At 41.6% G+C, this 13,907-nt stretch overlaps 1 protein-coding gene across 1 annotated transcript; it reads right to left on the bottom strand.

The window, feature by feature from the left end:
• Positions 1–448: 448 nt before the first annotated feature.
• LOC136331776 (zinc finger protein 211-like) lies at positions 449–9,605 on the bottom strand. Its single transcript, XM_066270794.1, has 3 exons — positions 9,388–9,605; positions 5,289–5,415; positions 449–4,005 (listed from the first exon to the last, which is right to left on the bottom strand). Exons 1-3 carry the CDS (start codon positions 9,571–9,573, stop codon positions 2,360–2,362), a joined length of 1,959 nt encoding a protein of 652 aa, XP_066126891.1. The 5' UTR covers positions 9,574–9,605; the 3' UTR covers positions 449–2,359.
• Positions 9,606–13,907: the final 4,302 nt, after the last annotated feature.

Below are 13,907 nucleotides of genomic sequence, written 5' to 3'. Positions count from 1 at the left end.
GGTTGGCTCAGCGGTAGAGCGTCGGCCTAGCGTGCGGAGGACCCGGGCTTGATTCCCAGCCAGGGCACACAGGCGAAGCGCCCATTTGCTTCTCCACCCCTCCGCCGCGCTTTCCTCTCTGTCTCTCTCTTCCCCTCCTGCAGCCAAGGCTCCATTGGAGCAAAGATGGCCCGGGCGCTGGGGATGGCTCTATGGCCTCTGCCTCAGGCGCTAGAGTGGCTCTGGTCGCAACATGGTGACGCCCAGGATGGGCAGAGCATCGCCCCCTGGTGGGCAGAGCATCGCCCCATGGTGGGCGTGCCGGGTGGATCCTGGTCGGGCACATGCGGGAGTCTGTCTGACTGTCTCTCCCCATTTCCAGCTTCAGAAAAATGAAAAGAAAAAAAAAAAAAAAAGTAAAAAAAACAAAAACAAAAAAAACCCAAAAAACTGATAATTGATGCTTCTCATCTCTCTCTGTTCCTGTCTGTCCTTATCTATCCCTCTCTCCAACTCTCTGTCTCTGAAAAAAAACAAAAACAACTAGTCATACTAATTTGTTGGTTCCCTAGTGGATATAAAGTTTATGGTCATATGGTACAATATTATAGTCTACTAAGCGTGCCTAAGCATTATGTCAAACATAATAATGTACATAGTTTGATTAAAATACTTATTTCTAAAAAATGCAAACCATCATCTGAGCCTTCACTGAGTTACAATCATGTTGCAGGTGGAGGGTCTTGCCATCCTGTTTATGAAAACGTGTTATCTGTGAAGGTCAACTGAGCACATCTCAATCAAGCTATGCATGTCCACATTGGAGAATCTGGAACATTTTACTAAATAATTGACCTAGTTACACCAACATACATATGACAAATATAACACAATAATGTAGAACATTTGAAATAAATATGCTAAGATATATAATGTAAACATAAAATGGTTTAGCACATATCACAAGAAAAAAGTAAATTTTTGAAAGTAGGGAAAATTCAGTTTTAAAATATAATTACTTTTGTTACTGTGAAAATGTCAATCATTCAACTGCAGACATTAGGACACATGGCACCCTATTTATTCGACTCAGTTTCAGAGTGTCAGCCTGGCATGTTGATGTCGCTGGTTTGATTCCCAAGCAGGGCACACAGGAGAAGCACCCATCTGCTTTTACACACACACCTCCTTGCTTCTCTCTCCCTCTCTCACTCCTGCAGCCATGGCTCAAATAGAGTGAGTTGGACCCATGAGGAATGCTCCATCACAACTTCTCGGGCACGAAGAAGAGTTCAGTTGCTGAGCAATGGAGCAATGCCCCAAATGAAAAAAAGTATCGCCCCTTACTGAAATTGCCAGGTGGATTCTGGTCAGGCAGGATCCAGGAGTCAGTCTCTTTGTCTCCCCTTCTCTCACTGAAAAAAAAATACACAGCCCTTTGAAAACTTTTCAAAAATGACTTCTTTCACCAATACTGGCAGTCCTTGTAAACAAGAAAAAATGTCATGTGTTCCCAAAACCAACTGATGTTGCGACACCTACCAACACTTCAAATTTATCTCTGAGTCTCTTAAAACTCATGGCATCCAGGCTCCACATGAGGACCAGAGAATCACGCAGTATATCCTAGGAGGATATGGGCAAAAGTAAAAATTTGGCAAAAGCTAATTTCAGTACAACACTGTACCTTCAAAGGCAGAGAAAGTTTGAGACTAATGTAAAAGCTGTTGTCAACTTTATGCCCTGGAGCCAAAATCTACTTATAACCTAAATAACACAGTAAATAAGACATCCAAAATTAAAGAGTACTTGAACAAAAGGGCCTTCCTTATTTTACAATACAATAGAACATGGCTATGGCATTTCTTGCATTGGTGACTTCCTCATTGAAAATATTCATCACAGGTATTTAGGAAAACCAGGTCCCTGAAAAGGCAGTCCATCTGCAAGCTGCCAGCTGAATGCAGATGATGTTCTCTCAGGTCAACCCTGAGTCAGGTCCCGTCACAACTTATCAGAGTTAAAGAAATGCAGATTCTCTAACAGCTCACACTACCTATAATTTCTTCCAACAAATTAAGAGGAAAAAATCAACTTCTCTAAGACATTAGGATGGTGGCTGATGTAAAAAGTGGACACCTGCTAGATGGTACAGGTGAAGTAACTTTGGCCACAGAAATTTGCAGATATAAATCTGGCAAGAGTCCTGGATACCTTAGACAGTACAACATAGACACAATGCTTCTTCCCTAAGTGAAACATATCGAAACTCTCCATATGATTGACATTTGGATGCATATAATTAAAATTAGGTAAATGGAGCCTCAGAGTTGCCTACACAGTTGTTAACATTTATTTAAAAACTACATTTCCAATATATCTACGATTGTCCTCTAATGTGAATTTTCATGTGCTTAGACAGCTGAGAATTGAAAGGAAAAGATTTCCCACACTCACTGCACTCGTAAGGCCTTTCTCCAGTGTGAATTCTCTGATGATATTGAAGGCCAGTGCTACTGGAAAAAGATTTTCCACATTGACTGCACTCAAAAGGCCTTTCTCCAGTGTGAACTCTCTGATGATATTGAAGGTTAGACTTCCTGATAAAAGATTTCCCACATTCTTGACACTCATAAGGCCTTTCTCCAGTGTGAATTCTCTGATGACGATGCAAAGCAATTTTTGTGATAAAGGATTTCTTACATTCACTGCACTCATAGGGCCTTTCTCCTGTGCGAACTACCTGATGATATCGAAGGCCACTACTACTGGAAAAAGATTTTCCACATTCACTGCACTTATAAGGCCTTTCTCCTGTGTGAATTCTCTGATGATAACAAAGACTACTGCGATTAGAAAAAGATTTTCCACATTCACTGCACTCATAAGGCCTTTCTCCTGTGTGAACTTTCTGATGATAATGAAGTTTAGATTTTATGGTAAAAGATTTCCCACATTCATTGCACCCATAAGGCCTTTCTCCTGTGTGAACTCTCTGATGAATACGAAGGTCCCAATTCCTGAAAAAAGATTTCCCACATTCACAGCACTCATAAGGCCTTTTTCCAGTGTGAACTTTCTGATGATAAAGAAGTTTAGAGTTTACGGTAAAAGATTTCCCACATTCATTGCACCCATAAGGCCTTTCTCCTGTGTGAACTCTCTGATGAATATGAAGGATCCAATTCCTAAAAAATGATTTCCCACATTCACTGCACTTATAAGGTCTTTCTCCAGTATGAACTCTCTGATGACGATGAAAGTCATTCTTACTGATAAAAGATTTTCCACATTCATTGCACTCATAAGGCCTTTCTCCACTGTGAAATCTCTGATGATAACGAAGGTAAGTGCTACTGGAAAAGGATTTACCACAATCACTGCATCCATAAGTTCTCTTTCCATTGTGAATGCTCTGATGATAATGAAGGCCAGAGACTGATGTAAAATATTTCTTACATTCATGACACACAAAACCCTCTCTTACATTATGAACACCATGGTCCTGAAAAAGTGTTTTGTTGTACCCAATGGCTTTCTTACATTTTTTCCTGTTGTAATAATTTTTTCTTCTTTGAGAAGTCACCCAAGATGTAGACATTTCATTTGACCTGTCCCTGGTGTGAACATCTGGCTGTTGAAGATGTCCAGAGCTGGTAAGGATGCACTGACCAACCTCCCCACAAGTAGGTTTCTGGGGCACATCAATATTGCCCATCATAAGTGAGACGCTGTGCATACCTCTTCTGAAAGGCTTCTTTTTCACGTGCTGAGCCTGGCTCTGAACATACTCTGAATTGAAATAAAATTCTTTTGAACATGCCCCACAACTCAACAGTTTCTGGCTCTTTTGTGTTCCCTGATGATCAATCAAGAAGAAAATGTCTCTCAAGACTGCTCCACAACTTTCACATGGGTGGCTCTTCTGGGAAGACAAAGCTATATTAGGATTCTTTGCCTGTGACACTCTTACAGAAATGATCTCTTCAATATGTTCCTCCACATCTTCTGTTCCACAGCAGCAACCTGACCAATAACAACAAAAAACCCTGGTGAAACACATGTTGACCTTATAAGCAGAGAGTAACCTCATCACAAATGTCCATCTGTCATAGTTAGGCATTATTCTATAGGATTATTTTCAAGACAAGTGAGTTAGACCCTTAGTAAATGGCTGTTATGAACTCCCTGACCTAAATAGTCAGCAAAGTTTGAAGATCTCAGGAACAAAAACACAAAGATATAAGTGTAAGATAAAACACAAAATATAAAGGCAGGGTGACTGACCAGGCAGTGGTGAAGTGGAAAGAGTGTTGGCTTGTGATACACAGAACCCACATGCAAAACTTTGAGGTCACTGGCTTGATTGCGAGCTCATCCATCAAGTGGGGGCTCACCAGCTTCAGTGCGCAGTCACAGGCCTGAGCCCAAAGTCAATGGCTTGAAGCAGAGGTAACTGTCTTGAGCAAGGGGTCATCTGCTCAGCTAAAACTCCCTGGTGAAGGCACATTATGAAAAAGCAATCAATGAACAACTAAGGAGACAAAGGAGCTACAGTGAAGAATTGATGCTTTGCATCTCTCTCCCTTCCTGTATGTCTGTCCCTATCTGGTCCTCTTTCTCTCTCTGTCACAAAAAAGACTTCAAAATAAATAATTTTAAAGACCTTACCAAGCTACATATAGAAACAAAATTAAAAAAAAATTAAGTGGACAGACATAGAGAAAGAGAGAATGAGATAGAAAGAAGAGAGATGAGAAGCATTGACTCGTAGTTGCAGACTTTTTTTATTGATTGCTTTTTCGTATGTGACTTGATGGGGGGCTGCAGCTGAGCCAGTGACCTTTTACTCAAGCCAGTGACCTTGGATTTAATTCAGTGACCATGAGGTCCTGTCTATGATCCCACACACAATCCATTGACCCTGTGCTCAGGGTGGTGAGCCCACCATCAAGCTGGATGAGCCTGTAGTCAAGATGGTACCCTCAGGGTTTTAAACATGCATCCTCTGCATCCCAGTCCGACACTCTATCCACTGTGCCACCACTTGTCAGGATTGACTTTTATTTGTGGTTTATGTTTTGAAAATGAGAGTAAGTTTATTAAAGCTAGAGACAGTGAGGCAAAAATGAAGATCCCTGGAAAAAGAATCAGAGTGACCCAAAGTCCAGCTGCTGCTTTCCATTGGCCCCTGGGTGTAAGTCTCATTTAGTCTCTAAGAGATGAAAATAGAAAAAGCAAAGTGAAAGACTGAGTAAAAAGGGGTGCAGGCATGCTCAAGCAGTGCACCAGGAGAGTCAGGGTCTTACCCAGTGAGGATATAAGTGCAAAGTTCTCCAACATCACATCCAGGTACAGGCATTTCTGAGCCTCATCAAGGAGGCACCATTCTTCCCTGGAGAAGTATACAGCAACATCCTCAAAAGTCACATCAACCTGCCAGAAGTAATACAAGTGAATCCAGAACAGTCTCCCTGAGAAACCACAATTACACTACATAGAAATCTTACCCATACATCTGACCAGGCGGTGGCACAGTGGATAGAACATCGGCCTGAAACACAGACCACCCAGGTTAGAAACCCTGAGGTTACTTGCTTGAGTACAGGCTCATCCAGCTTAAGCGTGGGGTCGTTGGCTTGAGCATGAGATCATAGACATGATTCATGAACACTGGCATGAGCCCAGAGGTCACTGGCTTGAAGCCCAAGGTTGCTGGCTTGACCCCTGGTTGCTGGCTTGAACGCGGGGTCACATGCTCTGCTGTAGCCACCTGGTCATTAACAGCACTACCCAAGTGCACAAAAGGGCTACCACTCTTCTATGTCTCCATGCCCGGATACTCCCCAAATATCCAGGACTATCTGTTCAGCTGCCAACTTGATGTCTCAACTCACTGTTCTTTCAAACTTATAAAACTGTTAACCAAAAAAAAAAAAATCTTATAATATTGACAAAGAAAATTAAGTTAAGTTCCCAGTACAGTTGATGCATCCTCCAACATTCTGGCTCCTAAAACCAAGAACCCTTGGGTGATCTTCAACTCCTCCTTTTTTCTTCAACAGCTGCAAATATGAAACTCTACTACATTCTTATTTTAAAAATGAACCAATAGGCTAACTGTTGCTGGTACAGTGGATAGAGCATCGTTGACCAGGGACGCTGAGGTCTGAAGTTTTAAACTCTGAGGTCACAGCTTGAGCGCTGGCTTATCTACTAGAGCACAGTCACACTAAATGAGTGCAGGGTCCTGGCTTGAGCTTGGTATCACTGGCATGATCTCATGGTCACTGAATTGAAGCTCAAGGACATTAGCTTGAGCCCCAGTTCACTGATTGAGTAAGGGTTCAATGGCTGTCTTGGCACCTCCCAGCCAAAGCACTCATATAAAAAGTAATCAATGAACTAGTCAAGTCCTGCAACAATGAGTTGACCCTTCACACCTCTCTCCCTTCCTCTCTCCCTCTGATTTTCTCTGTATAAATAAATAAGTAAATGGGTGGGAAAAAACATAACTCAACATTTCTTTCTACTTCCATGGTCACAAGTCTAGCGAAGAAGCACTGCTCTGGATTACAACACTCGCCTAGTCCTGGGCTCCTTGCCACCTCTCTTAACCCACAATATGTCTACACTATGCAGGTACAGGAAGACTCTTAAACCCAGGAAAGACTAACTCCTTCATCCTGTGCAAAGTCCCCATTATCTTTACAACAGAAGACTACATTATCATTGGGTGATTTTCAAGTCTAATTTTTGATTCCAGAATCCTATTTTAAATACAAAGAATAAAGACCTGTGGTACCTACTTTTAGCTCTGTGGCTTCTCCAAGCATTCCCACATGCAAGTGTTGCTCCCTGAATAACCTTCCATAACTTATTATATTTGCTGCCAGGGTAGACCAAAACAATAAGGGTGGGCCATATACTAAACCTGACAATTTCAGTGGAAGCCTGCATAGCACCTTACAAGCTTGGAGGCTGAAAATAACTATAAAGAATGACTGAAATTAAAACTTTCATGATATGTAGTCATGTCCTAGGCCAGTATCTTCCCTGAAAATAGCACATTTTTACCTTAACTGAGGCTGTCTATTGTCTTTTTGATAATAGATCTTTGGAATGCCAGGATAATTTCCTTTTCCCTGATCCCTCATGACACAAACATGAAAACAGAGGAAAGACCACAAAACTCCTTACTGTTATTTTATGTTAAGTAACTGTTAACTAACATATACTCCCCCAATGTAAAAGAAGTATGTATTTTCACTTGTTATAGAACTTAATAGATTTTCCTGTTTTACTCTGTTCCCTCTCCATAATCTATCACCAATATATTTCAGGTAAACTTTGATTCTGATAAAATATGTATCAAAATTGCGCTTTTCTGGAGCATTTTCTAGCACTGTTGATATTTCCTTTTTTGACAATTGTAGTCTCTATGGCTAAAATAAACATTTTTATAAATTTGATACACTTTTGAAAATTTCTTACATTGACACCAGAAACCAAAGCATCCAGATGTTACCTCCGGCCAGCACTCAGGAAATGAGGATTCAACATATCCTGAGGGTCCCCATATTTAAGAGTCAAATAAATACTTAGGGAAGAGTCTGGAGACACTATAAGGTAGTGTCACCACCAGGGAGAGACTGTGACATGCTGTCCTTTCTTTTCTAGTTTACAGAGTTGTTACAAAAAACATAAAATCAAATTAATGTAAAATGTAAAAAGGAAAGTGATTTAGGTATAACCAGCTTATGCCATTCTGAGAGAACTTCATATTTTAACTGAGTACCAATACCATGTGGGAATTAGATTAACTATATTTTACATCAGGGGTTGGGAACCTATGGCTCACAAGCCAGATGTGGCTCTTTTGATGGCTGCATCTGGCTTGCAGACAAATCTTTAATAAAAAAATAATGTTAAAAATATAAAACATTCTCATGTATTACAATCCATTCATTTCCTACCGCTCATGTTCATGGTTGCAGGTGGCTGGAGTCAATCACAGCTGTCCTCTGGGACAACACCAATTTTTATTGGATAATGTGAATGTATAAGGGTTGTTGTATGGCTCTCATGGAATTACATTTTAAAATATGTGGCGTTCATGGCTTTCAGCCAAAAAGGTTCCCGACACCTGTTTTACATAAAAGCCCCTAATTAAGGCCCAATTACCAAGGTGTAACTGGGTTATTCTTTTCTCTGGTAACTCCATCTGTCAACCTTATGAAGCCCACATATGACATGTTTGAGGTGGATAATGCAACTCAATGACATGAACTGTGGCCAAACCAGATATAAGTAGCAAGGATGAAGATCAAGTCAGTTTCCTGAGACACCCACACACCAACTCAGACTCTACAAGACCCACGACAACCATTTGGTAACTGCTGCAAAGCTCTGTGCCTCTCCAAGAAATTCTTTCGGGACCCCACTGAAGGGAGCACCTAGACTTAGCCATCCACTAGTCTTCACCATGAGTGAATTAAAATCTATGTTATTAGGCTTACTATGAGTGTCTTTACCTATTCAATTGAATTCTAATTACTTTCATTTTACATCGTGAACTACCTAACAAACCCACCTATAAATTAATTGTAACTAACTAAATAGTTTAGCAAGATAAGAGTGGTCTTTTCAACTTCAGATCTTGTAGGAAGTCGAATACAACCACACTTTACCCCAGATAAGCAGGTCCCTTTCTATCCCCACCCAGCTCTGAAGTCTGGTTACTTCCTCTGTGACGCAGACCTTAGCGCAGCTTCTGACCAGCTCTGTGACCTTCCACAAGGAGGCCACTCCCTGGGCCTCGCTGTCCTCACCCCCCTCCCATTACAGTCTGTTTCTCTCAGCAGGGTTTAAAGTTAATAAACGCATAACACAGGCTCTGACCCTTTCTGTTCACAACCTTCCACGGCTCCAAGGACTCTAAGAATCAGGTACAATCCTCAGCCTCTCAGTGACGACGTGACTGCACCTCAGACTGTTTCACGCAGACAGAAGAGAAATCGGTGCCTGACCTGTGGTGGCGCAGTGGGATAAAGCATCGAGCTGGAACACTGAAGTTGCCAGTTCAAAACCTTGGGCTTGCCTGGTCAAGGCACATATGGGAGTTGATGCTTCCTGCTCCTCCCCCTTCTCTCTCTCTCCCCTCTCTCTAAAAATCAATAAATAAAATATTTTTTTTTTAAAAGATGAGAAATCGCAGTCTTCCGGATCTCTCCCGGGTCCGCGGTACATCAGCATGTCACCTCTTCCAGCCCCGTCACAATGGGTGTCACCCACGAGGGACTCACGATCCGGGACCTTGGGGCCTGGGCTGCAGGACGTGACCGGCCCCCGCCCCGGGGCTACGGGTTTGGAGGGGTGAGGCGGAGAGGGTCCGGGGGACGCGCTCACCTCAGCCGGGCGCCTCAGCGCGGCCGCCGCCATCGCACTCTGGGGGCGGGGCAGGAGCAGCGGGCGAGGAGGCAGCCCCGTCCCGCGGTCTCTGTCCGAACCAGCGCGGGTCACCCGGTTGTCGTCACGGAGCCTCACTTGCCACGGGAACTTCACTTTTTCGCCTTTTGCGTCTAATCCCACCATCACTGGTAGCTCTGATGCTGTGAGATTCCATTGAGAAGAGGAAATGCCGGGAGGTAAAGCAACGGAAGTCCCGCCCCATATACTACTGCCAACCCGGATATGAGCTTTCTGGGGAGTGTAGTTCCTACAGTACTAGCCTCCTGGAAATGAGCATTCTGAGTAATATAGTTCCTACAGTAGTACACAACTGCAAATGAGTATTCTGGGTTATGTAGTTCTTAAAGTTCAAAAGGAGATTCTCTAATTCCTTAGCCTACTACAGGAGTGGATTTGGGAAAATGATTGGTGGGATTCAACTAATTTAACTACTAGTTCTCTACTCTAATGAACGTTTTCAGTATTAAAAAAAAATACAACAAAAGGTAGTTTATTATTTCATGCATTTAATACTTAAATGAGAATAAAAGAGGTACACAAAACTAGATTGTTGTTTTTAAATATTAATGAATAAATATTAAATAATACCTGACAAAAATACAATAAAACTGTTAAGACATTTGCATATTGCTTCCTCTTCTCTCTCTCTCTTTTTTTCTGTGACAGAGGGAGACAGAGAATGGAAAAGATAGGTACAGAAAGACAAGAAGAAAGAGACGAGAAGCATCAAATTTTATCGTGGTACCTTATTGTTCATTCACTGTTTTCTCATATATTCTTTGACCAATGGCCTCCAGCAGAGCTAATAAACCCTTGCTCAAGCCAGCAACCTTGGGCTTTAAGCCAGTGACCATGGGGTCATGTTTATGATCTCACACTCAAGCCAGCAACCCCGTGCTCAAGCAGGTGAACCCATGCTCAAGCCACTGACCTTGGATTTTGAACCTGGGTCCTCTCTGTCACAGTCTGATGCTCTATCACTGTGACTCTGCCTAGTCAGCCTCCATATTGCTCCTTGATTGGCACCTACACTTGCAATTTATTTCACCTATGGATGGAATGAACATTTCTACAAGCCCATAGAATATTTTATTGCACAGATGAACATTTTTTAAAAAAGAGTAAGAAAAGTAAATATTTTATTTTCACATAGGGCAGCTGCCCAGGCACCCACCTTAGAGAGAACCCTGATTACAAGTGACATTTTAACATCTGGCTCATCAAACTCAACAAAAAATTAGATATCGGTTTTGCTGAACTGGTGCAAACTGGCTGAGTCCCACTACTGCATATTCCCCAAGAATACATTCAGACTACTAAGCGTGCTCTAGCACCACCGGTAGAAGTGATTTCTAGGGCATGGTTGTCACTGATGCTCCCATGTGGCTTCCTTAGCCTGTTGGTGTTGCCTTTCTTTCTTCAGGATGTGCTCTTTCTGACTGCAAGGCACACTGCTTCATGACAAATAGGCCATCTGCCATCAGGATTTTTCCTTCAGAATGTCACTGGGAGAGGTGGCTGAAGTTGTTCATGCTATCTATCCTGCTTCAGTACCCTTATGCAATTTTAATGTTACAAAACAGACACGAATACTTAAGGGCATCTGCCTCTGATGATATCAGAAGTCTCAGTTCTGCCTGTGCCAAAGAGCCAAGGATCAGGCTGGATTTAAACTAATGCTTCTGCCTCTAATCTATTTTAAACAATGAAGAACATGTTGAGGACATCAACGACAGGCAATTACAGGCATTCCAGAGACAATGCTTGTTGCGTTCCAGACGAACTAAAAAAACATGCCCATAACACCAGTCACATTAATTTGTAATTCCCATGTGCATATAAAATTTATGTTTCTAACATATTTTACTGTAGTCAATGAAGTATGGTATAAAGTTATGTCAGAAAATAGTAATGTAGCCTGACATGCAGTGGCGCAGTGGATAGAGCGTCGGACTGGAATGCGGAGGACCCAAATTTGAGACCCTGAGGTCACCAGCTTGAGCGCGGACTCCTCTGGTTTGAACAAAGCTCAATAGCTTGGACTCAAGGTCGCTGGCTCGAGCAAGAGGTTACTTGGTCTGCTGAAGGCCCGCAGTAAAGGTAATATGAGAAAGCAATCAATGAACAACTAAGGTGTCACAACGAAAAACTGATGATTGATTCTTCTCATCTCTCTCTGTTCCTGTCTGTCTGTCCCTATCTATCCTTCTCTCAGACTCTCTCTCTGTCCCTGTAAAAAAAACAAAAAAGTAATGTGCAGCCCCTGTCAGTTGTCTCAGTGGTAGAGTATCGGTTAGGTATGTGGATGTTTCAAGGTCAATTCCCATCCAGAACACACAGAAGCTCCCATCTGTGTCTCCGCATTTCCCCTCTCCTTTCTCTCTGTCTCTCTCTTTTCCTCCTGCAGCCAAGGCTCCATTGGAGCAAAGTCAGCCCGAGACTGAGGATGGCTCCATGGCTTCCATCTCAGGCACTAGAATGGCTCTGGTCGCAACAGACCAACACCCCAGATGGGCTGAGCATTGCCCCCTTTTGTGCATGCCCGATGGATCCCTGTCAAGTGCAAACTAGAGTCTGCCTCTCTACCTCCCTGTTTTTCACTACAGAAAAATACAAAAAAAAAAAAAAAGAGTAATGTACATATATTAACTTTAAAGTACCTTATTAGGCCCAGGCCGGTTTACTAAATTGGTTAAGGGCATTGCCTCTAAATAACAAGGTTGTGGGTTCGATCTCCAGTGAAGACACACATGGAATACAACCAAAGAATGTGAACCTGAGTGGAACAACAAATGTTTCCCTCTCCTTGCCCCATCTCTCAGAGCGTGGATGTTGCTGACTTGATTCCCTGATCAGTGCACATACAGGAGCAGATGGATTTTTCTGTCTCTCCTATCTTCTCTCTCAAAACAAAAATAAATAAATAATATTTTATTGACTAAAAAACAAAGCAAACTATTATCTGTATTTTTTTTTGGTTGTAATGTATTTTTGGGTGGACAATCTTGTCTAATGTTTTAGAAAATATATTTATCAATGAGGGACAATAAAGCACCTCAAATCAAGCAAGGTATGGCTGCATTAGATAATCTGGAAAATTTTACTAGAGAAATCATCTAGTTACACCATCATGCATATGATCAATATAACACAAGAATGTAGCACAATTTCTATTCCTTATTTTTCTTTAAGTGAGAGGAGGCGAGATAGTGCAACAGACTCACATATGCTCTGAACTGGTATTCACCTGGCAACCCAGTCTGAGGGCAATGCTCCCATCAACTGAGCTATTTTTTGCGTCTGAGGTTGCACTCTGACCAATGAGCTATCCTCAGCACCAAAGGCCAACTTTGGAGTCACTGGCTGCAGGAGAGAAGGTAGAGAAGGGGGAGAAAGTGAGGGACAGAAGCAGATGGTCACTTCTCCTGTGTGCCCTGACCGGAATTGGACCTGAAAAACCTGCACGCCAGTTCAATGCTCTATCCATTGCTCCCACTGTCCAGAGCCATAACCTTAGAAATAATAAAAAACAGAATGCATACTCTAAGCATAATGAGAGTGTATTTAATAATAATTTAAATACCAATTAAGAATAATAAATTTTTGAAATATATAATAAAGGAATTAAATACTGACAAACTTATTGGTATTTTGGTTAGTAAGAAAATACCTTTGTGTCTGGCCCATGTTGGCGCAGTGGATTAAGTGTTGACCTGAAATGCTGAGGACCCCAGTTCAAAATCACATGGTCACCACCTAGACTGAAGGCTTGCCACGTTGAGCACAGGGTTACTGCATTAAGCAAGGGGTAAGTGGGTAGGCTTGAGTACCAGCACTCCAAGTCAAGGTACATACATGAATAACTAAAAGTAAAGCAACTATGAGTTAATTCCTCTCACTCTCTCTCCTCCAGCCTCTCTCCCATCCTCTCTCTCTCTGTCTCTCTCTAATCAAAAAAATTTTTTTAATGTTTTTGTAATTATCATAATAAAAGGAAACTTGTGACTTACAAACATATTTAAAGATTTATAGGGGAGATGATGATATGTATGGCATTGTGAATGCGATATTAGAAACATAGTCACAAATTATATTTACAGAAATTTTAAAAGTACAGTATTTCCCCATGTATAAGATGCTCCCTTGTATAAGATGAACCAGAACTTTGGGACTCAAAATTTGAAAAAAAAAATTGTATTACATAAAGTTATTGAACTCAAGTTGCATTCATCATTAAAATTCATACAACTCATCATTGTCAAAACTCCGATTCATTAGTTTGTCCTCATCTGTGTCTGATGACGAATCACTGTTTTCATATATTGCCTCGTACTCAGTTACATTTTTGGCATTTGAAATATTACGCATCTTAAATGACTTGACAATGATCTCTATCTTGATATTATCCTAAGACCTTTTCACCCAGGTACAAACTTCTCATATAGTTTGTTTCTTCA

The sequence above is a fragment of the Saccopteryx bilineata genome, chromosome 3 (assembly GCF_036850765.1).
Source record: "Saccopteryx bilineata isolate mSacBil1 chromosome 3, mSacBil1_pri_phased_curated, whole genome shotgun sequence".
Classification (NCBI taxonomy): Eukaryota; Metazoa; Chordata; class Mammalia; order Chiroptera; family Emballonuridae; genus Saccopteryx; species Saccopteryx bilineata.
This window is presented reverse-complemented; position numbering and strand designations above follow the sequence as displayed.